The sequence below is a fragment of the Zootoca vivipara genome, chromosome 9 (genome assembly GCF_965207765.1).
Source record: "Zootoca vivipara chromosome 9, rZooViv2.hap1.1, whole genome shotgun sequence".
Taxonomy (NCBI): domain Eukaryota; kingdom Metazoa; phylum Chordata; class Lepidosauria; order Squamata; family Lacertidae; genus Zootoca; species Zootoca vivipara.
Window position 1 is genome coordinate 7,515,872 of NC_142592.1, and position 25,415 is coordinate 7,541,286.

Here is a 25,415-nt window from a genome sequence, read left to right on the forward strand (position 1 = left end):
ACAACCAACATTCTCCCCAACAAGCTCAGATGCCTATAAACATGAAACTGCATACTCATTGCACTTTTTGGTATTAGTATACAGAAGCACAGTTCTAAATTTTTGATTTTTTAAAATTTAAAATACCTGTTCCTCCCTTACAGAGTGTACCATAGTATTTATTTGGGCTAGTTTTGCCCGAATAAATTCTCATGGAATTATTTCACTGTCACAGGAGCAAAGTAAACACAGCAGTTTGTTGTATTATGAATTCCAAGTTAAGACACGTAGAAAGATAAACCAAGCTTAAACAATCTCTTTATTAACAAATCAACATCCAAGCAGCATACTGGAACCAATGTAAAAAATAAAATCTTTCAGTTGCAGATAATGAAGGTTTTAAGAAAGAAACAATGTCACAAATAACTAATCACCATAAAAGCCTGTTTTGTAAGTTACATATATGTGTTTTTCAGGGGTATCACCCACTGCAGAAAGAAAATACAACATATTCAAATTCTTGAATACATGAAGTAGATAAAGTATACTATAGTAAAAATCTAAAGATGGGGAAAGAAGAAACTCTCAATTATAAATAACTATAGTTAATTAACTATGTAATTAAATGTGAAGTCCTTTAAAATTTATTTTAATGCTTTTTACTGTTTGTCAAGTTATCTGGACGTAGCATGTTTCACTGTGATCTAGCATTATGGTTTGATGTAGTTTATAAAGCCTTCTCTACATTGCTATAGCTGGCGGTTGTACAATCTCTCCTACCTTTTTCAGTTTCAGTGTAAAACAGTGCATAGAAGCTGAACAGTAGTTAATGGAAATTTCCATTTTAAACTGCTTTACATTTTCCTTATAGGATTTTTCACAGTATACTGACAGCACACCCCTTACTGGTCTGCATCCAAATAACCACACAAATAAAGCTGTGTGCTCAAAGGAGGTATGGACTTTTATTTCTTGATCACCAGCCCTCCAATGGACATGACAAATCTCTTTTGCAGCTTAATGGAGTTTGTGTGACATGCCATGGGAATCTGCCATTCAAATAAAAACAAGAACAAAAATCAAAGCAAAACTTCCACTGCGCCTTTGACACAAGTAAAGTAGGTCTTTGGATCCTAGCCACTATTTCCATTGCAAAATAAAATATGTTTGGCAATCTAGCGTTTCAGCTACGAATGCAGAGCATTTCCCTTTAAAGAAAATAGACCTTGTTTTTATAAAGCTTTGGAGAGTAAAGACAGGAACAAGAGACGATTCATGTTGATGCACGTGTATTAATGATGTCCTTGTACTGCATTTACTGGCCTTTCTTTTCACGTTTTCCACCTGAAGAACACTGTAAAGGTAAGGAGACACATGTGAGAAAAGGAATGAAGCTATCTTTATACAGGGTAACTTGTGCATCAGGATGAAACACAGAGTTAATGTGTACACTATGGGCTGCCAATCCCTGGCATGTTTGGAAACCTGAGAAACTGTTGTGGGCACCACTCATCCTCCACTGCAAACATATACACACCAGTGCAAACTTTCACACGTGCACAGTCCCCCTCTCCATCTCTCCACCTTAAAAAAAAGGTTTGAAAAAGGCTGCAATCTTGAGGAAGATACTAACTCTCAACAATTAGGCTTGGGATAGGAAAAGCTCTCTACTATAGCCAATAAAATATTTCATTCAAGCCTAAGTTTGGCAGGGGAGTGGGGTTGCAATGAGGAAGGGAAGGCTAAGCTCTCCACCTGTGGCCACCCCCTCTGAAAATGCTCCTCTCCTCAGCAATTAAGCTTCAAAGAAGTATTCAATTGGCTCCAATAGAAGGCTTTTTCAAGTCTTATTGCAGTATGTAGGAGCATTGTCAGCATAAAGGTGTCACAAAATTGCCTCTCCGCCAGTGCAATTAGCCTTGTAAAAAGTACCCTAATAAGCTACAATTGATGGTTTTGCTCAACTCTAACTTGTTTATTGTGAATGTTCCTATCTGGGCTGTTTTGTTCCTCCCAGCTAGTGGGCAGAAGAAACAAAACACAATCCCAGGTTTAACATTATGTTGGAACCAGGGATCAAAGCATGATCAGTAAGCCGAAAACAAACCTTGGCAAAGATCATGGCTTGCTGGGAGTGAAGCAAACCATGATCTTGAGGTTTAAACCTATCTCTTGTTGGTTTTTGTACTGTTTTCAAAACTATTTTCAGTGTTTTTCATGGTATGTTTCTAAACTGTCTTGAGATACAAGTGAAAGGCAATTTATAAATTAACAAAATAAAGAAATGGTTTAGGCATAGTGCTAAGTTTAGGCATACTGCTAAGATACTGTTGCTTGTTTCCTCCCCATATGAGTGAAAAGCAGGGGTGACATGCTTGCGTATTGTAAACCATGATGGTTTATGGTTTACTGTGACATGTGAACCAAATTCAGAATCTTTTTAATGAAGGGGAAACCCCCTTTTTGAGTTTCTTCCTCTTCCTCTGTGCTACTATTCAAGGGACATACAATATTATTGATGAAATAATTCACGTTTGTTTTAAAACAAAGTAAGTTCCAGTTCAACAACTGTTCTGGGAAAACTTAAGAGTTAAGTATTCTCATTATTCTGAAATAACATTGTCCAGACATACACAAAATTAAAGATTGTTGTCTGATAAATTTTATTTTGGATCCAACACACACAACACGGCTAGTCTAATTCCAGGAAGTCTTGCTCCAGCAAATCAACTGCTTCTACCACCTTACCCGCATTCTGTTGTATTCTTTTGTAAGTTGGTCATATTCTTTTCTAAGGCCTTCACACCGCTTCTGAGTTGTAGAAAAGTCATCTTTGGCCTTGCTGAGAGCTGCACAACACAGGAGTAGTATTATTCAACACATGAATAACAGCATTAGGACAAAATACTTGTGCATTAAATGATACCTGGTTTGGTGGGTGTTTTTTTTTAAGATTACAGTACTATATATAACAGGATAACAAATGACTGCCGCATGTCAGAAAATCCTTGCCAATGGGTGCTTTTACATAACTGATGTTCAACACATACTAACTGCATAAGGGGGATACAACAGAATGCTGAAGTTTGTGTGAAAAATGTGAAAGGTCAGCTTGGATGAGAAAAACGTCACGTCTAGAGACCTGTGTGCTGATGGAAGGAAAAAGGAGCTTCAGGTGCTGAACGGAAAGTGGCATAGGGAACAGATGAGATAGTGAAGCATTGCTGTAAGTTCTGTTATAATAGTATGGTTTTGGTGGTGCAAGACTACTATATATGGTTTAATACGTCAAAGCCTTCCTATTTTATAATACATTATTAAAAAGTACTATTAAGAACACTATCCTCCAGTTTTTAACAAAATAAAAAAATTCCTTCAGTAGCACCTTAAAGACCAACTAAGTTTTTATTTTGGTATGAGCTTTCGTGTGCATGCACACTTCATCAGATACACGAAAGCTCATACCAAAATAAAAACTTAGTTGGTCTTTAAGGTGCTACTGAAGGAATTTTTTTTGTTTGTTTCGACTCAGACCAACACGGCTACCTACCTGTAACTCCTATTTTTAGAATATATCACAAGGTGGTGTAAATTTTAGAAGCAATTGAAGGTTTTTTTAAAAAAGTAATTGACTCTATAGCATTTATTCATGTTAAAGAAGTTGCCATTATATTAGATTGCAAAATCCATTTTTCGGCAACTTGATCCAACAGTAACTAATTACTGACTATTTTATGAAGGACTGGCAAGGCACTCTAGTTGTAACTAAAAACAATCCTGTCTTTAATCATAACCAAGATATCTGGAGATAGTTGAAGGTGAGCACAGAAAAACATTTATTGCATTGTTGCTATGTTTTGACAAAAATACACTTGTGACAGGATGGGTGAGGTCTTCTTAGCAGAAGAATGTCAAGGTCCAGCATACGAAAAACCTTCCTCGTCTAGACTTAGAGCTATAAGATGACATTCTGGGGGAGTTAGTGGGATGTGGGTGGGCAGGTAAGCACTACAGTGCCTATACAAAATTGCATGGAATTCCCGCCCCCCCAAGGGGCTGCTTTCCAATGTGAGCAGAATGTGAGCAGATTGTGAGCAGTTCAGATTCCCTAGCTTCTTCAGTAGCCTGCCCGTCTGTCTCCTGGCCCCATTCCACTCCAATCTCTGCTTCACCCTGTTACCTCTACAGCTTCCAACACCTCCTCCTCCCAGTCTGCGCCCTCTAACTACTCCTCATTGTCCCATCACCACTCGCCTGGCTCTGAGCCTTCTTCCCCTGGGATGCCCCTTGGGGGTACCCCAGCTGGTCCCTCCCACCAGCATCCAGCCAGCCCATGGCATCATGCTAGGCTCCCTTCACCCCTATTATCCTAATATTCCAATGAAACGTAACATAAAATAGTGAGTGTTCAAGTGTACAAAATGGTTAAAGAAATACAACAAATTTAATACTGGCATACACTTCTCTTCAAATACAGTGGACGCTTGGGTTGCGAACGTGATCTGTGTGGGAGGCACGTTCGCAACCCGCAGCGTCCGCAACCCACAGTGCCGTGTCTGCCCATGCTCGGGTCATGATCCGGCGCTTCTGCACATGCGCAAAGCATAATTTAGCACAACCCCCGAAAACCGGAAGTAACCCATTCCGGTACTTCCAGGTTCGGCGCAGGGCGGAACCTGAAAATGCACAACCTGAAGTGTCTGTAACCCAAGGTATGACTGTTTACCACGGACAACATAATGACACCATTTCAGTTATATTTTTCTGTTCTCAATGTCCTTAGAAATAGGAAGCAACCTTCTGCGGACCAACTCACTGAAATGGGGTAGAATTGCTCTGAAGTTGCCGGAAGGCTGGGTTTTCATTTTACTGCATCTGAGTGGAGTGTTTGAACGGCTTTTTTACATGCTATGAAAAGGTTATTTGTCCCAAGCCACATTTAGCAGAGTAAAATAGACACACTTTCAGTAGAACTTGCATTAAGCTTCAGTCGAAACAAAAGGAAGTTGTTCAGCAGTGCCTGGAACACTGCACCCTAAAGTCACCCGTGAGTTGTAGGTCCCTTGAAGGTGAAATATTTTCGCTACCTGTAACAGAGTGCTTATTACCACATACACCCTATAATAAGCATTTGCCAATGTAGTTCAAAAGACAAGCATGCATTAACAAATGCATGTGAGCTGTAAAAATAGCCCAGCCGAATGTCTAAGGATTTTACCAGGGTATAGGAAAAACTTATTTTCAAACTCAAACTAGGAGTGCGTACTGCTTGCTAGTGTTGGTTCACCAGCTATGGGTCATTCCTGGACTGGGATAGTCTGGAATCAGTAATCCAAGCTCTAGCAATCTTGCATTTGGATTACTGTAATGCATTGTATCTGGGGCTGCCATTGAAGACTGTCTGGAAGTTGCAGAATGAAGCTGCTCAGTCAGATGGGAACATGTAACAGTTTTGTAACACCAATCTGAGAAGCACTGCAATGGCCATCTGTGTGCTACCGGGGCTGGTTCAAGGTGCTGGTGAAGGCTAAAGTGTATATATTATAGGGCTTATATATCTACAGGATCGACTTCTATAAAATAAGCCAAGTCAAGCATTAAAATCAGCAGGGGGCTTTGCTTATGCCCTAACCCCCAAGGATTCACCATACAGGGCTGCACAACAAGGCCTTCCAATTCTGGAAGCCCCTTCTCCTAGGATATGTTTGTGTTCCTTGCTTTATTATTGTAAGGGGGTGGGCTTACAGGGAACAGCCACCCCTCATCAAATCCAGCTCTTCGAATGGCTCTGACAACAGTGGAGGGACAGGAGACAGGAAGGAGGAAGTGAGTGGAGCGGGGCAGGGCTCAGGCAGCATCCAAGAGCACTACCTGCAGCCTGTAATACCAGCAAGGAAGGAGGGGCCAGCAGAGAGTTCCAGCGGGGAAACAGCAGAGGGGCGTCCCTTCAAATTCACCCCGGAACTAAGGTGATCAGCGGCTCACAAACGCAGGGGGCGGAGATTTGGGGTCCCCAAACTACTCTGCTGGGGGAGGAGCCGAAAAGCGCCATTGGGAGAACCTGATAGTACTGAATAGACATGTTTTCATGAAGCTCTTGCACTGTAAATAACTTTCACAATAAAAGCATTATGTCAAGATGGTTTGGAGTGTCGTTGCTCGAGGGTAGCTAGCAACCTCCCTGAAAATTATGATCAGATGTCAGTTGAATATGGTGGGGGTTTTTTACTCTGACATTTTACAAATAGAGGCTAGATTATTTCAATACTGAACAGCAACAAATGGTTTTGCTGTGTTTTAATGGTTCTGAATTTTATACATATTTTCAAGTACAGTATGTTGGCTATTGTACCTTTTTATTGCATATGTTTTGTACATCGCCCCAAGCTCCTTTGGCATAAAAGGAATGAATAAAAATGTTTCGGCTATCTGATGCAGAGACAATGTTGGCAATTCAGTTGCTAACTACTGTAAATTAGGACAGAGCCACTGGCAGCCATACTAACATGAATCTTTAGGATGCCAGAGCACAATATCTGATACAAAGTTCTGCTTATATATAAAGAGTGAATGAATTTTGCATTTTACATGTAATGCTGGGTTTACATATAACACACATTCATGAAAGAATGTATAACCTATCACACTATAGAGAAACCAGAGGCCCACAGCCCAGGCTTTAGTTAATAAATTCCCTATGCACTGAATGGGCCTTCAATAGACTTTGGGAAAATCTCCTCTCCCTGTCTGTTGCTTGCCCTACTCTTTCTCCCCAGCAGCGTTCCAACCTCCAGCTCACACTTTTCTCCTGTCTTCTGCCAGTTTCTACCACCCCAACCACACTCTTTCCACCCAGAGTTTTAACAAGATCCCCTATCTGACACTTGCCCTTCCCTGCGGCACATGTCTGTCCATCCTCTTTCATGGATTTATTGCCTGCTGAGAGGTTCATGGTTGCAAACTCAGTAAAATATAGTGTATGGTTATATATTCTCATGGCATGTTTATATGGCAAACAGAAGCCTTATGAGTAGCTTTAGGTTAAATCACAGTCATTTGAGAATAGGGCCCATCATTCAGCCTGGACACTGAGATCTAGCTCCAAGGGCCTTCTGGAGGTTCCCTCACTGAGAAAAATGAGGTTACAGTGAACCAGCCTTCTCGATAGTGCAACTCCCTTCCTTTAAATGTAAAGGAAATAAATATCTGACTCTTAGAAGACACCTGTTCGGTGAAGTCAATGTTTGATGTCGTATTGTGTTTTAATTTGTTGGAAGCCGCCCAGAGTGGCTGGGGTAACCCAGTCAAATGGGCAACATATACATATACATATTATTATTATTATTATTATTATTATTATTATTATTATTATTATACCTGCTGCTATATATGGGACATCTCCTAGATGATTTAGAGCTACTGGAGAAGTCTGGAACCAAAGCAACACAAGTTTTACATGATTCTTAATCATTGCCCAGTAAGAAAGAAGAAACCACAGTCCATATGTAACCTTTCTATGCCCCTCTTCATAAAGTAAATAAGCAAGTTTGTCAACTTTTATAAAATGACTTTAAATTATTTCAGCCATCTTTGATGCTGAAACGCTGCAACATAACTTTCTTTTTCATTCCCTCTACCAACCCACCTGCTAGGTGGGTGCTAGGTTAGGTGCACATTTGGAGGGCAATTGGAGGGATTGGGGCAAAGATAAAGGTCTTGTTGCACCAGCAGAACATAATTCAATCCTTTAAACCTGAATTTAAGAGCCTGTATTTAAACTTCAAATAAGACAACTGCCTGCCATTGGTTCTTTAGGAAAATGTCAGTTAAAAAACTGAACACATTCAGGAACATCAATATTTTCCCTCTCTTGTGTCAGTTCTCGTGTCAAATTTTACAAAGCTACTTTCAATTTTGATCATAAAAATGACTTCGTTGTTGCAACATCATAAGTTAACTTGCTGCATAGTTGTCTGAATGAACAGAGGAAAAACTCTATAGCAAAGAGTTCATCAAGGAGAGCAATGTTATTACATTTATTTTGTATACAAGCTATGTCTGTTTATAAGAGACAGCAAACATTGTGTTAACGTTACTTTTCCCTTCTCATTTGAAATGTCATCCTTTTTTTTCAGAACACCCGATACATAGAAGCATGTAATTAAAACTCAGAATTAAACAGGTATACCATCGTGTGTTGCAAATATATATAAATGAACACAGGCGTCAATACTTCTACTATTAAGCATTTTTATCGCATATTTCAAGGGCTTAAATCACCCATCAACAACCTTTATAAAATCCTAAAGGGCCAACATTATTCCTATATTGGATGGGAGATGGACTGAGAGAACAATGACATGCCAAAGGTGTCTGAATTCAGAATTGTCTAAATTGCAGATTGAGTTCCTAATCATAACAAATCATAACAGCTCTCATGCTTACATGATTATCTAGTAATTAAGTTTGCGTGCATATCAGGGAAGGACAACATCGCCTGACCACCTTGACTGGAGGAGCTGGCAGTGTTACAAGTGTCACATAATACCTGTTCTGCATTTGTAAGAACTTGATCTTTTAATTGCAGCACCTACACTTTGGAACTCCTTGCCTATTCATATCAGACAGGAGACTTCACTGTACTCTTTTTGCCACCTGCATTTTGTTTGTTTGTTTGTTTGTTTATACAAGTTTAGTCATATGTTTAAAAAGTAGATGCAAGTTTTAATCTGCTTTTAACACCGCCTTCTTGGGTAAGATGCTTAAGAGGGTGGCAGGCACACAGCTCCAGGTGCCCTTAGAAGTGAAATAACTAGACCTATTTCAATCCGGTTTAGGTTCACTTCTAGCCCTTGGTCACCCTTACAGGCGCTTTTCGTTGGGACAGAGGGAAGATATCCCTGTCGATTTTCCTTAATCTTCCTCAGTAGCTTTTGTTACCATCAACCATGGTATCTTACTGGATTGGCTCTATGGGTTAGAAGCTGAGGGTACAGTGGTTCCATTTCTCTGTAAAGGACAGATTCCAGAAATTAGCATTTGGTGACCTGTGGAGCCTCTAAGGCAGTTGTAGTTTGGGGTCCCATAAAGTTCCATCTTGTCCCCCATGCTCTAACGTCTATAAAAAGCTACTGTGGGATGCCATCAGGGGACTGGAAGAAATGTGCCAATGGCACGCTAGTGACACCCAGCTCCAATTCTCCTTGAAAATGATTCAGAAGCCACATTTAGTACATGGCAGCATTATTTTAAAAGCCTCCAAAATTTGGATACAATAATCTGTATTCAGCTGACAGCTTCATTATGTATTTATAACTTGCAGGGCTAGTAGTATGAGAAAAAACATTTTGAGCTTCCTGAATGAAAGCCAGAATACAAATGTTCATGTGTTCTTATTTCTAATCAACCTCACAATTAAATGTTTGGAATCACTCCAAATTCTGTGGGTTTGAAAGTGTTCATGAAAGTCAGTATAAACTAGGATAGAGAGTTGTTCCAGCTAGGATTTTGAAATAGATGCATTTGTAAGTTTGCTTTAAAATACATAATGGTTATGCAATGTTCTGCACACAGCCAAAGAAGTACATTTTAGTTGTCTGGGCTTCACAAGGTCAGGAGCAATGCTATACAAGACCTACATTTCAGCCTAGTAAATATACAGAAGGGTAACAGATCTCGCAAGATCCAGAACTAACACACACAATCAGGAAAAAATCTGCCTTATCTCAGTGTTGTTTCATCAAGACAGCCCAAGTCAAACACAGAAGCAAACAGTAAGTGAGGGGATCTTATTACGAGAAGGGGAGAACAATTTTGTGTCTCTTCTGTTCCTCTTAAAGAAATGTTACTTTCAGTTCATAACTTCAGACAGTTTATGTTGTACATTTTAAAAGTAATTCCTTCATACTAGCACAAAGACCTGACCTCAGGCTTAATCTTTGTCTTTTGTTTTGCTATGTTATTGGTTTTCTTCTGCTCCTGCATGGCACTGATCTGGGCCATCACCCAGCACTTTACTGACAAAGAACCTTTATACCATCTTTTATGGTCAAAACCCTCTTTTGAGGACTTCCAACATAGAAAACCACAAGATAAAGCAGTGTGAAATGGCAAAAAAGTACCATGTGAAGTTTTCTTTAATTCGTCTTTCAGATTTTTCACTTCTTCCTGTAGCTCTTCGTCAGACACCTCTCCAATGTCACATTTAGCTTTCATTGACTGGTAAAAGGAAAAATATTGGTTACTTTTCCTGATTACAATTACTGTTTCAAAGTAATTGTAACAATAAGAAAAAGTGAAACAGGTGCAATAAAAATCAGAGCCAAACCTACATTTTGCTTTTTTTCTTCAATGGTGATTTGGAAGAAACACAGTAATTTGCATAACACACATTCTGCTCACCTAGACCCATCATTTTATAAACAAAGGTTCTCATTTCATTTTCCCTAGTGCTACGAATGCTTCTGTATTAACCTTTACCTGATACCGAATAAAGACCTTTGCTGCTATGGACTTCCTATCAATTCAAAATATTAGAGACCAACCCAATTTCAAGAATAAAATATTTACATATGCCTTAACAAAAATACATGAAGAAAAGCATTAATTACTTAGAGTTACAGATATGTTTTGTTAAAATCTTTATAATTAGTAAGTCAAAATGTTTGGCGTCTTCTTCATTTTGTTCAGGTTTGACACTTTAACTACCCTGTTTCTCCGAAAACAAGACATAGCCATAAAATAAGCCGCAGCAGGATTTTTAAGCATTCAAGGAATATAAGCCTTACCCCGAAAATAAGCCATAGTGATAGGCGCAGCAGCAATGCCGGCTGCAGCAGCAGGAGGAGGGAAAAAATAAGACATCCCCTGAAAATAAGCCATAGTGGTTTTTTTGAGGAAAAATAAATATAAGACGGTGTCTTATTTTTGGAGAAACGCGGCATATTTGACACATTCATCTCTTCTTGGCCTTGCCTTTTTTAGCCTCCATTTAATTGCCACTTTAACTTTCAATTAAGAGCTTTTTCAAGCAGGGAATCTGGACAACATGCAAAGCTGTTCACCTGCTTGAGTAATAGGACTTTTGGTCCCCCAACCTTCCAGTGCAAGTTTTGGATGTGCACAGGGAGTGAAAAGGAAGGATATGCCCTACTGCATTACTGGACATTCGTTTGCACTATGTTGGATCTCACCCCTGGACCATTTTACATACAGTGGTACCTCGACTTACGAAGACGATCCGTTCCGTGGCGCTCTTCGTAAGTCGAAGTCTTCGGGTGTCAAAGCGCCCATTCTACGCATCCGCGAAGCGCGATTTTGCGCTTCTGCGGACCACGTGCTATAAAAAGCCATGAGTATTCATATGCATTTCATAAATGTGTTTCTCCTTCAAAACTGAATACTGCACACACAATAATAGTCATCATAATTTTATTATTTATACCCCACCCATCTGGCTGGGTTTCCTGAGCCACTCCGGATGGTTGCATTTGTGTTTCCCATGTATAGTCTTGCTTGATGGAATGAAACTGTGCATGCAGAGCTGATTCAACGGCTGACTTTGTCAGCTATATTTTATGGTGATGGGGAGCTGAATCCAGAGCCTTCTTTCCTCCCTCCATTCCAAACAACTGACCATCAAAGTTTCTATCTCCATGTTTAATCTGTGTGTATGAACACAGATCATCATGTGTAGGATGAGGTTAATAGGATCACAGCCCAAGTATGTAACACTATTCCTGCCATCTGTTTGTTAATATTTTCTGTGCTACCAAAATGAAACAAGATTATAGCGAAGACAGTGGCAATGTGTCTTTACCCATGTGAAATTAAGGCTTGGGATGCTTCCAGATTAGCAGTTCCTAATGGCACCCACTCATTGTAATTCCATTGTAAACTAGATGAAGAATTACAGCTGACTTTCTATACTTCAGAAGGGTATAGCACTGTGTGTGCGTCCATCCACACTACCAGTGGGAATTAGGGGTGAGACAACTCACTTAATCACACTAATGCTAATCTTAACCCAGCACATCTCAAAACTAATGCTAAAACAATCTATTAGCTGCAGAGATTAAGCTACTGTTATGCAGGTTGAAAAAGACAGAAGCAGCATAGAGGAAACACTGGAGGATGATTTTGGTGGCAACATCATGCAGATGACCCATAAACAGCAAGCAAACAAAGCAATTCCACAACAAACACCTAGTGTGGAATCACTCTTGGTTTACACATGCAGCAGAACGAACGTGACCACCTCAGAATATGAGAGGCATTGAAGAGGGGGGGGGGAAGAATGAGTTCATCAAATGCTGAAGATCAGATCTTTTAAAATGATTCCCTGTATTAAGAAGTCTCTGTACAAAGAAAACAAGCACAGAAATGGAATCCCTCACCTGAAGTGACTCAGTGTATTCTAGCATCAGGTTCCTCTAGACTAGGCCTATGAGGAAGCAGGGCCAAACAGATTCTGAGCTGCTAAGAGAACTAAAAACACTTTGTTCCACTTTTATATTGTTTGAAAAGTGATTGAGACATGAAGATATGACTAATGTTTTGTGTCAAAATTGTTAATGGATTTTAGTGTGAGCTCTCTTTAAAAAAATCCATGAGGTCTGAGGGTGTTGTAAATTACTGTGCAAAATATATTACAAAAATTCCAAACAAGCCTTGCAGTATCTATTCAGAAAGGTGACAAATGAATGATTAAACAGTACCACCCCAATACTGCAAAATGTTTGCTTTATGGCTTTAGAAGAAATTGTTATTGTCATTTGGAGGGGACGGGGACTGCATAGCACCCAGGTCTAATTCACAAGGCTAGTATGACTAGCTTTCTTTAAACACACACACACACACACACACACACACACACACACACACACACACAAATAAGGTGGTCAAACTACAAGTTGTCATTGGTTTACCTGAAGTGGCTTGTCTGAAGTAGGACAAACCACAACCTGCAGTCAGATGACATGCTAAGACAAACCATGGCTTAGCTCACATCAGCAGCACTGCAGGTGGATCAACGCAGTCCCTTTCTCCTCTCCAGGAACCCTCATACTCACGCATTCACGCTTAGCTTAGAGCAGCATGCAAACCAGGTCAAAGCGGTAAAATGCACTTAAAAACAAAACACAACCCATTCAACTGTGAAACATACTTGAAGTTTTTCATTCTCTTCCAAGCACTTCTTGGCAACTTGGTTGATATTTTCTACTTCCATTTCTAGAGCTTTCTGGTCTCCCATCTTTTTTGCCAATGAAGTGATAAGGGAAATGGTACGTCTCAGTACACTGGAAACCAGAAAAGCCACGAACCCATTAGAAAAGAATACAATATCAATGTATAAGTCGTGTTATAATGTTTTTTTAAAAAGTTTTCAATAACTTTTTACTTTAAATGCTGAGAAAAGATGCTCTGTTATGTGAAACATGAACTGCTTAATTTTTTTAGATGCTATTACAACTTACAGCTGAACCAGGACCTAGATTGGCCAGGTGCTTTGAAGTCATTTTATCATTCTAAATCTAAACACTAAATGTGAGCCCCAATTACTGCCAAATAGCCATCGCTATTCAGAAAATAAAAATACATTTTATTAACAACCATTCTTTCCCCTGGGTTATTGTCTGAACTCCGCAGCAGTAAAGGTACATTAGTTTCAGTTTCGCTAGTTGCAGTTAAATCAGAGAGCATAGAAATCCTATACTCACATTGTGCTCGGGGAAAGAGATACGCCAGTTATGACAATGGAATGAACTTAGTACCGTATGTGGAGAAAGGAGAAGCAAACAAGGAAATGCCAAAACAGCCCAGAATTGACGTATCATGGCCATAGACTGCAGGAGTACAGAATGAGCGAGGAACCATTTTCAGGAGGAGGACCACCTTACCCCAGAGAAAAACTATCACCCACACAAAATCACATGCAAAAAAGCTATTTTTTCATTACAATAGATGCATACGTTTAATTCTTAGTTGCTCCACTAGAGCAGGCATCCCCAAACTGCGGCCCTCCAGATGTTTTGGTCTACAACTCCCATTATCCCTAGTTAACAGGACCTGTGGTCAAGGATGATAGGAATTGTAATCTAAAACATCTGCAGGGCCGAAGTTTGGGGATGCCTGCACTAGAGTTTCACCTTTCACTTTCCTCACAGGCTTAAAAAGTGAAGTTTGAAAGAGAAAAAAGTTCTCTGACAACCTTTCTTGGACCTGACTGTGCACAAGGTAAAATCTCAACAGTAATCCCAGAGGAAGAGTGCAAATAAGGTCAATGTACTGCTGAACTCCGTTTTATAGCTATTTAAAATGCAATTGCAGCCTGAAAATTGCATGAAATTGCAAAATGCATATACTACTTTTTCTGTACGGTACTACTTTTTCTATACTTGCGAGGAATGCAAGTCTGCAGAGACATTGCTTTGATCTACTTGTGGAGGAACGAGCTGCAATTGCACAAAGGCAAAGCCCTTTCTCCTCCCTACTGAACCATCAGGTTATGACTGCAACTGGAGGCCAGATAAAATCTGCCTGTGGCCCACATTCAACCCATGGGTTTCCCATGCCTGCGGCATACAATATAGTGTTAATTTCTCAGTTTACTTGCCAAAGATCCAGGACAAACCGCTGCCTTCTGGAAATCCCCCCCAGGCATCACATCCTTTGAAATCCCGGTAATGTCCAGGACAGGGGTCAGCAACCCAAGGCCCATGGGCCGGAAGCAGCCCACGGAGGTTGTTTGACCGGCCCACGAGCCGCCCCCGAACTTGCTTCTGCGGTGCCGAAAATCGCGTCTGTGCATGTGCAAAAAATCACGGGGGCGCGCACATTCCGGCCCACGGAGGGATCTCCACGGGACCGATCCGGCCCAGGCAAGATAAACCTTGCTGACCCCTGGTCCAGGACATATGGCAGCCCTAAACTTCTATACTGCCCATGTCCAACCCGAGACTCTAACTGATTTTGGCTGCTTTGCTAATGCTCTACCTGTGCATTTGGGGTATTCTATCAGAATATCTGTTGTGTTAAATCCTAGAGTCATCCAGCTTCTGAATAGGATTTTAGAATGCAATCCTATTCAAACAATCAGGATTACAGTACTATGGGAGGTACATATGAGAACCCTACTGGCAAGCCTTTCATCTGCAGAAAAATTATGATGCAAGAGGCAGTGTTTTGAAACAACCAATACTACCATCTGTCTTCTGAAATAGTACAATTCAGTGAGAAGACTGTATTAATTCAGAATACAGCATTTGGGGGAGTCATATTCATTTGCCCCTTTTCACTTTAATATATCCTTTTTAATTATTTACTTTCATTAGCAAATCTGTCTCTCTCAAACATCCATAAATTACCATTACCCTCCATTTTCGTCCATCCAAATTGCATATTCATATTTTTTTTTACAAACTTGGGGTTTGAGCCATGCTCTTTTTTCATTTTGGACCAAGTTTCTTACAAGAGGCACAAAACAGAATTACTAAATAGTAAGTAGTACATAACTATACTTACAGCCAAAGAAACAGAGAGAATCCTGAGATATAAAGATTTCGTTGTGACCTAAAAAGTTTCATATGAATGTGATCCAATGCATTGGCACTTGTATGTGCATTTTTATCACTTAAGTTAACATTTGAGTATTTCCTCACTTCTCTAACAGCATCTACGAGTAAAAACGAGAGAGTTACTTGCATTTGTTTTCCATTGCCTTCTTTTATCAATTATTGTACACAATGCTTCTGCATCAAAAAGCTTTGCACATTATGTTTTTTTTCTGATAAAACTTTTTTACTTTTATTAGTATAGCTGCCCTGTTCTGGCTACTGACGGTGGGAATACCTCTGGCAGTAGATCTGTACTTTCTGTAGGCACAGAGCAAAGACTGTTGACTGTTTAACAAGTAATGGCCATGGAAATAATCTATAAACCTACAGCAAGCTTTATGATTAAGCAATTTTATAAACCAGTAATGTTCCTTATATTTTATAAGGATGGCTTTTCTTAATAGATGTTTAATATAAAGCACTTAAAAACCACAAGCAACAAGATATAGCTAACTTTGTAATCATCAGGGAACACATTCAATTCCATATTTAGCAGTAGCTTAAAAATGCAATGCTATTTCCCTTCCTCCAAAAAAGAAGAAGTCGATGATGACAGAGCTCAGTAAAATTCCCAGAAACCTCACTGCACAATTGTTTTCCTCTTAGTTCAACCATTAGTCCAAAGGGAAATAGCGCCACCTACTGATTACTTCAAAATCACTTTCTGCCACAAGTCTTCATTGGGTCTCCCATACCAAATCTGAATTCTGTTTTGTTATCTGCTAACATGCTAGCAGAACATGGCTTGTTACATCCTCAGTTCAAAAAGTGTAACACTAACTTTTTTGTTTGGTTTCTCAAACTATTCACAGCAAAGATAACTGACAGTAAATATAATAATCCCTCAAACACATTATCTTTGCTGGTTCAGTTACATGCATATGCATACAAACAAAATAGATTTCCAACTCACCCAGAAATAAAACAATTAACAGAATTATAATTGTAAGGAACCCCTTGTTCCAATAGTTTTTAATTCTGCTCCACACAGAGATCATAAAAACCTTCTCCCATCTGTAAAACAAAATTGCAGTGTTTCAAAGAAGCTTCATTTGTAAAAAGACTACTATGTAAGCATTTTTTAAGTGCACACTATAATCCACCGAATAATTTTTCAGCACCTTTTAAAATTACAGTACAGTACAATGGCATCTTGCATGGGGGTTATGCTTGGGGGGGGGCACATATATGCAAAAATATGTACTGTATACTCAAACCACCCCCTTGGAACTTCCCCTACATGACCATCATCACCATCCAAGGAAGACAGAGAACTTTTAAACTGGGGTGGGGTGTTGTTTTTGTTTGTTATTGTGGCATGTATTTTATATTGTAAACTGCCCTGCGATTGTTGGATAGAAAGTTAATAAAACATCATCATCATAATCTCTCTGCCTTGCTTACCGGGCTCTGTGAAGCTCTCACAGAGGTTCTGGGGTATTCATACAAGATCTTGCAGGACTGTCCAGGATTTCATGAGAGCATTACAGAGCCCGGTAAGCAAGACAGAAAGCCTGAATGCTCTTTCTGTGCTGAGAAAACCCAGTACCGTGTTTCTCATATTATAAGACACGTCTTATATTTATTTTTTCCTCAAAAAAACACACTATGGCTTATTTTCAAGGGATGTCTTATTTTTTTTCCTCCTCCTCCTGCCGCGGCCGGCATTGCTGCTGCGCCTATCACTATGTTTTATTTTCGGGGTATGGCTTATATTCCTTGAATGCTTAAAAATCCTGCTATGGCTTATTTTATGGGTATGTCTTAAAATATGAGAAACAGGGTACAATAGGCATGTTAAGATGTCCGCCTTCTGTGTAATTAATATGTGGGATTTCAGCTGGCCAGCTTTCAACTGCAAAAGGTTGAAACTGTGCAAGTTAATTGCACACAATATACAATCATACAGTACTGTACAGCTTGAAATGAAAATGCAATTTCTCTGTAGTTGTAAGTATACAGTACATGAAAACTCTGAAATAAATACAGTACAGACAGTATTACTGGGCCAAAACCCTGAGGAGGTTCCTGTATCTCCAAGAACTGACAGAGAGAAAACCCCTTTGTTCATCACATTACAGCTACTGTACAATGATGGTAACAGGTATAACTTAATAAATTCAGAGTCTAGACCTGCCAAGGCTGCTTGCTTCTAATGAGATAGACTAGGTATCTTTAGCATCCAGGTTTAATGAGACTAATTTGCTGCTTTCAGATCCTCTTAAAGCCTTATTCTGAAGACGAAAATCCCTTGATGTATTTAAATCACACCTTCAATTATCTTGTTAGTAAAACTATTGCAGTAACATTGCGTAATCAAACCTTCAACTGGTGGCATTTATATAAGTACAGTGCACTTATATTGGATTTATATTGCCTAACTCATCCTGACTAGCAGGAAAAGCAGCTCTGAACCTACAGTCCTGGGGAAAGGACAAAGGTCTCTTAATCAGCAACAAGCAGTTAAGAATGAAGGTTGATGACCACTGCTGTGAACATACCAACATATTATAGTCTGATTAGGTTAGGATGCATGTAATGGCTCTTTTCTCGGCTTTTTAAAAATTGCTTTTATTTGTTTTATTTATCCTGTCAAGTTCCTTTGACACTTTTCTTTTGTATAAAGTGACTGATAAACACTAATAATATAAATAAATAATACAGATCTTCAAATCCCAATCAGTGTTCCTTCCCAATTCTTAGGATACTGGTGGAAAAAAGAGCAGCTGCTGAGTTTTGAGAACCCCTTTAGAAATCTGAGGTTGCAATTTCTCCTAGGAATAAGCGCCATTAAACTTAATGAGACCACTTCTTATCCAGCTCTTCTGCTTTTGACTATGAGGCAGCTCTCCATGTGAATTATCTTTGCTTCATCTTAGGTTTCATATACACAACCCTTTATTAATGTTGATGATATAACTTACTTAGGGAATCTAAGGTGATTATACTGTTTGGTCGGCTGGCAACTTGTCAAGGAGAGTTAAGAAAGTTCTGCCTATGCTACCGGTAAGAATTTGTGGCAGCCCAAAGTTGTGTGTCTTTGTTTCCCAATTTGATCCTTTTACACAGTTTTGTATGTTTTGTAGTATTTTATGCATTGTGATTTGCTGTTATTTTTATTGATTGTAGATTGGTAATTCTTTATTGTGGTTGATAACTGTGAGCTGTTTAATTATTATTTACTGGTGTTTAATTTTACTGTTTACTATTAGATTCTGATGTATTGTTGAATGTTGCTTTGTTTGATATAAGTTGTTTATTTTAAAGTTATTGAGACTTTTAAATTGGATCAGATTGTTACTATTAATGTGTGATGTTTTACTACGTTTTTATGTGTTGGAAGCCACCCAGAGCAGCTGGGGCAACCCAGCCAGATGGGCGTGGTATAAATAAATAAAAAATATTATGTTACTATAATACAGGTTCTCTTCAGAAAATATATACTGTACAAGCAAACAGCATGGTATTTGTATTATAATTACTGTGATGCAAAGAAGACCACTGCTACCATGACCAAAGATTCTAATACATCACCACTGGCAGTGGACCACTACCAATTACTGTTGTCAATGCAATATTAATTCTGATCAAGGTCCACACTTGTAATAAGCTCCTTTGAGCATCATCAGCAAAACAATGGTATTAACATTACCACCGTGTGACAGATGGAGTTATAAATCTTACAAAATTTCAATGCCTATTAAATGCTTTTGTTAAGATTATTGTGGGAGCTGCATCAGATTTTAAAGAGGTAGAATAAAAAAAAATAAACAAATAAACAAAAAACCACCCAAACACAAAAAATAGAAAAATAAACTTAACAAAGGTAATACATACAAATAATAAATAGTTTTTAAAGTTGCCATTTGGATTGTCTTATCACCAGCAGGCATTCTTCTCACTGGAAGTAGTTCAGCTTATTTTATTTATTGTTTTGGGGAGATTCAGCACAGTTATTTTGTCTGTTACGCAAATATGAAAGGGTGGTGGTAAAACATAAGCATCAAGCCAGCCTTGTAAACACTCATAAACTTATAAATACAGATGAATGGAACCTGTGGGCTTATAGCACAAATTAATTTGCAAAAGGCAGTCCTAAACCATGCTGCCAATGTTGCAATCCGATCCGTGCCTTTTTTCATTTTCACTTATATTCTGATTAAACGGCGGTCATTTCCCCTGCGGCAATATCCTTACCTCAGAGGAGAAATAATCGGGAGGCAGAGCAACAGCAATATTGCTATTTCGGCATAGAGAAAGGCTGCAACAGCTGTCCACTGAAAAGTCATCTTATCTGTGAGGGATCTGCAGAGACGGAAAGCCCCCGGTTATAGATCACCATGGTTTCAAAACAGACAAGGAAGGCTGAAGTTGGGCAGAGGAGCTTCTGCTCCCAAACAAACCGTTCCGCGACAAACAAGGGCTTCCGGCGTGACAGTTCAAAATTGGGCAAAATAAATTAAAAAATAAAATAAAATAAAATAAAAGGGATCCGGCCCCTTCTCCCCATATGGGATATGGGGGAGCCCTGCAGTCCGTGTTCAAGCCACCCCATTGCTGCCCCCGAGTTTGTCGACCGGAGTGGAAGGGATGAATCCGATTCTGTCACGCCATAACTGCCACAGATTCGTGTCGGGAAAAGATACCGTTCTCCTCACACACGCGCTCGCCCCTTCCTCACCGACCCCGGGGTACAACACGCCCCTTCGCCACCCCGGGGGTACACAATAGTAATGGCCCTTTCCCGCTTCAAACTTCCCCTCCGCGCCCAATTCTGAGGGGAAACCTCTGCAGCCGTTGGGGGGGGGGGGAGGACCGACCCCGGGTTAACTTTTCTCTCTTTTACCCCGCTTCCCAAAGAGGCGCTGCTGCGGTCTTTCCCCCCCTTCCTTCATCCCCCGAAGGGGGAGAGGCGTCCTCCGGGGTCCTGCGGCCTCGACCGGCAGCAGCTCCGCGAGATCTTTCAGGGCCGCTTTCTGCCCGGCACACGCGAGTCGGCGGCGGCGGAAGCTGCGGAACGAAGGGAGGGAAAAGGAGCCGCGGCTGCAGGAGGCCGGGCGGACGGGCGGGCCGAGCGGCGGAGCCCCAACAGCCGGGTGGGGAGAAGGCGAGGAGCGCGGGCCTGGCAGCGAATGGGAGGCCGCCTCAGCAACGCTCGAATCCCCGGCGGCGCTTTCGCTCGAGAGGAGGCCCGAACCCGGCAGGAAGGCGGACCCCGCTCGGTGTGGTGTGTGGAGAGACCACGGCTTCCCGCTCCGTAGTGAAAAGCGAGCAGACCTCCCCTTGCCAGAAGAAAAGCAGCAGGCCAGGGAGATGGTGTACTGTATAAGCTCCCTCCCTCCTTGGCCTGCTAGTTTTCTTCGTGCAAGGGAGACACAGTTAAAAAAACTACAGCCTCTGCATTCGCCGGCTATTATTATTTATTTCATTTATTGATTGAATTTATATACCGCCCTATACAGTGCCGGGTTTATGTATAAGCTAAACAAGCTATAAGCTATAACCTTGGCCCTCCAGATGTTTTTGGCCTACAACTACTATGAACCCTAGCTAGCAGGACCAGTGGTTAGGGATGATGGGAATTGTAGTCCCAAAACATCTGGAGGGCCGAGGTTGAGGAAGCCTGGCTTAGGGCCCCACTCTCTTGGCGTATATTCTGGCATATAAAACGACTGGGCATATAAGATGACCCCCAACTTTTTCAGTTAAAATGTAGAGTTTGGGATATACTCGCCATATAAGAAATACGACCCGGTGTATAAGACAACCCCCGACTTTTGAGAAGATTTTCCTGTGTTAAAAAGTAGTCTTATACGCAGGAATATACAGTAATAAGAAACGCCCTGTTTAAAGTTTGGGAGAAATACAAAAGATTTTTAGAACCGAAGACGCCAAGATGGATCTCCCCAAAGAGGCAATCACAGTTAAAAAAAAAAGTATGAAAGAGAGCTGGATAACATATAAGAACTTATTGATTGAAAGGGTCAAATAAAAATAAAAAATTACGAGGAAGTGAAGGCCTTCCTTACAAGCTGGTTAGAATATTACCAAATATATGAGTTATTTAAAGAAGATTTAAAAATAGGATTTAGAAAAAAACCCACAAAATTAGAAACTGGTTTAATAGACAATAAAACAAAAACAATTTCAAGAATGTACCGGCTTCTCTTGAATTTTGAAGTGATGGAAGAAGGGACCAAAGTCACTATGATAAGATGGGTGCAAGACATAGGACGCCCCATTATGATATCTGAGTGGGAAAATTTATGGAAAGTTAACATAAACTTCACCGCGAGTTACAATATTAAGGAAAATATGATGAAATTACAGCACTGCTGTCAGGTTGTCAAAGATGTATAAAAACTTAGCAAATGTATGCTGGAGGTGTGGGGGAAACGGTCCCGATTTATATCACATGTGGTGGACTTGCGGGAAGATTAAGATATTTGGGATACTAATATATGACGAACTGAAGAAAATGTTGGGCATCACTTTTCCTAAAAGACCTGAGACTTTTTTTGTTAAGTATTGTAGGAAAAGATGTACCGAGTTCAGCAAAAGAAATTTTCTTTTACGCAACAGCGGCGGCTAGACTATTGGTGGCTAAGGGTTGGAAAGAACAGGAGACCCCTTCAATAACTGAATGGCAGGGTAAAATGCAGGAATTAGCGGAAATGGAATATCTAACAAATTCTTTAAGAGGCAAATCAATGGGTAAATTGATGGAAAACTGGGGAAGATATAAACTATATGTGCAAAGATACAGTAAAGGCTTATTATCTATGCAAGCATTTGATTGACCTTGGAAAATGTACCAATTAAGATAAAAATTTTGTTTTAACCGAGGCACGCTAAGAGAAAATAATGTATTAGACGTTAGATACAGATATTTTTATTGAGTTACGTATATTTGTTTTAAAACATAGGATATATATCAGAAACTGACAGGAAGTCTAATGGGGGAAAAGGGGGGGGAGAGGGAGGGGTTGTGAATAAAAACTTCTCTTTTGTTGTTACTTTTACTTTAGGATGTGGGTTATTGTTGTAATGGAATACTTTGTAAGTCTTGTTTTGTTCTGAAATTGCAATTAAAACAAAAACAAAGATAGGTATCCCTGTAGCTATCGATCGTAAGGGGTAGGGGTAGGAAAGGACTAACACTCAGCAGGGGCTGCGGAAACGAAAGAGGAGAATGGGACAAGGCAAAACTGTGCTGCTCCAGTGTCCTGAGAAGGCTGTTTGTTTTGAACTCAACAGTGGTGGGGGGGACACAGTAGCAGTAAAAGCCCAACGAAAGGAAGGGGGGGTGAGTGTAGAATGACGGCAAATGAGGCAGGCAAATGATAAGCAGACGGGACCTTGTAGCACAAGGTACCAACCACACTCCCAGCTGTTCGACTTGTTGATCCGATGCGAGCAGGAAGCAGAACGAGTAAGACCTAAGGGGAGGGAGGGAGATCCCATGCGTGCAAAGGAGCTCTGGGAGGGACCAGCGAGTGGTAGCCGAGGCGGCCAAAGACGGCTCAGCCGGGTGTTTTTTATTGTTGTTGTTGTTCTGCTCCCCTGGCTTGCAGCAGCATCCAATCCTTAAAGGCAGGAGGCAGGATTGCTTCACCGCAGCCTTTAACCCTTCATCGCCCGAGCCTGCAGAAAACACAGTGCTTTGAAAACCGGGATATACGGGATACTTGGCAGCTATGGGGGGCAGCTGCACCCCCTGCCCCTCGCTGGGTACGTCCATGAAAAGAAAACCTACATACAGCAACAGTGTTTTGTGTTGTGTAGGCTCCTGTGATGTAAGTCACGCTTCCTCAACCTTGGCCCTCCAGATGTTTTGAGACTACAATTCCCATCATCCCTGACCACTGGTCCTGCTAGCTAGGGATCATGAGAGTTGTAGGCCAAAAACACCTGGAGGGCCGAGGTTGAGGAAGCCTGATGTAAGTAATGGGCCCCACCTGCTCCCTAAAATATCACTGGTTTGCTCATTTCTATATATAGGGTGCCTACATTCTGCATGGACTGGTTGCATGGCAACATGTGCAAATGGCTTGAGATACCTACGATATTAGGTCTATTAACTACCATATAGCATATATTCAACACAAAAAACAGTGACAATTTGTTGTTGACAAAGGACAGCTGGATATATAAAGGGCCCCATTACCTTCAGTAGCTTAGGGCCTCATCAAACCTAAATCAGCCCTGCCAATAACACGCCCCCCCACCCCCCACCCCGGGGCAAAAGAGCCATATTTTAAAAGGTCATAGGATGTCAATCTGATCAACCAAAGGCCTGGTTAAAAAAGAATGTTTTTGCCTGGCGCCTAAAGGTGTATAATGAAGGCACGAGGTGAACTTCCCTGGTGAGAGCATTCCAGACAGGGGGCCACTGCAAAGATGCCTAGCATACACTCCCAGCATTTCTCTGGTGAAAATAGGGGTGTCCTATTCAATAATAATAATGGTTTTATTATTGGTACCCCCACCCCCACCTGACTGGATTGCCCCAGCCACTCTGGGTGGATTCCAACATTAATGAGGATGATGATAATGTTAAAAACTTTAAACTTTTTTTAATATAAAAAACCTTCCCTATACAGGGCCGCCTTCAGGTATCTTGTATAAGGTAACTTGTCTGCTTGGTTTGGGGGTTGCATAACTTCCAACATTTCTCCTAAGGGAAAGTGGGACATTCCAGGATCAATTCGGAAACTCAGGACAGCTCCTGTAAATCCGGGGCTGTCCCTGGAAAATAGGGGCACTTGGAGGTATACCGGTATGAAAGGCACAAGTACAGGATGGGTGACACCTGGCTTGAGAGCAGTACATGTGAAAAGGATTTAGGAGTCTTGGTAGATCACAAACTTGACATGAGTCAACAGTGTGATGCAGCAGCTTAAAAAGCCAATGTAATTCTGGGCTGCATCAATAGGAGTATAGCATCTAGATCAGGCATCCCCAAACTTTGGCCCTCCAGATGTTTTGGACTACAATTCCCATCTTCCCCAACCACTGGTCCTGTTAGCTAGGGGTCATGGGAGTTGTAGGCCAAAACATCTGGAGGGCCGCAGTTTGGGGATGCCTGATCTAGATCAATGGAAGTAATAGTACCACTGTATTCTGCTCTAGTCAGACACCTGGAGTACTGTGTCCAGTTCTGGGCACCACAGTTCAAGAAGGATACTGACAAGCTGGAACATGTCCAGAAGAGGGCAACCGAAATGGTCAAAGGCCTGGAAACGATGCCTTATGAGGAACGGCTTAGGGAGCTGGGTATGTTTAGACTGGAGAAGAGAAGGTTAGGGGGTGATATGATAGCCGTGTTCAAATATATAAAAGGATGTCATATAGAGGAGAAAGGTTGTTTTCTGCTGCTTCAGAGAAGCGGACACGGAGCAATGGATTCAAACTTCAAGAAAGAAGATTCCACCTAAACATTAGGAAGAACTTCCTGACAGTAAGAGCTGTTTGGCAGTGGAATTTGCTGCCAAGGAGTGTGGTGGAGTCTCCTTCTTTGGAGGCCTTTAAGCAGAGGCTTGACGGCCATATGTCAGGAATGCTTTGATGGTGTTTCCTGCTTGGCAGGGGGTTGGACTGGATAGCCCTTGTGGTCTCTTCCAACTCTATGATTCTATATATGTCTTGCATATATAGAGAAGGCCTGGGTCTCATACCACCATGCCATGACTACCCTAGTCCATCAACCTAATCTGCTCCATAGCCAGGAGGGCAGTTATCTCTATCCCTATCCTTTCTCATTGAAACTCCTTCTCACATCACTTAAGCGTACCATCTTTTCTCAAATCTCTTAGTCAAATG

General features: G+C 40.8%; 1 protein-coding gene across 1 annotated transcript; it reads right to left on the reverse strand.

Annotated features, from left to right (window-relative positions):
• Positions 1 to 280: 280 nt before the first annotated feature.
• BCAP29 (B cell receptor associated protein 29) lies at positions 281 to 20,602 on the reverse strand. Its single transcript, XM_060279417.2, has 8 exons — positions 20,440 to 20,602; positions 19,791 to 19,898; positions 16,507 to 16,607; positions 15,502 to 15,652; positions 13,145 to 13,277; positions 10,101 to 10,197; positions 2,728 to 2,828; positions 281 to 1,333 (listed from the first exon to the last, which is right to left on the reverse strand). The coding sequence occupies exons 2-8, from the start codon at positions 19,880 to 19,882 to the stop codon at positions 1,295 to 1,297; spliced, it is 714 nt and encodes a 237-aa protein (XP_060135400.2). The 5' UTR covers positions 19,883 to 19,898; positions 20,440 to 20,602; the 3' UTR covers positions 281 to 1,294.
• Positions 20,603 to 25,415: the final 4,813 nt, after the last annotated feature.

Coding starts and splice junctions, on each gene's coding strand:
- BCAP29 (XM_060279417.2), bottom strand. CDS start 19,882: ATGACTTTTCAGTGGACAGCTGTTGCAGCCTTTCTCTATGCCGAAATA. Junction 16,608..19,790: donor CCGATTATTTCTCCTCTGAG/GTAAGGATATTG, acceptor TTTGTTTTACAG/ATGGGAGAAGGTTTTTATGA. Junction 10,198..13,144: donor AAGAGAATGAAAAACTTCAA/GTATGTTTCACA, acceptor TCCTTTTACCAG/TCAATGAAAGCTAAATGTGA.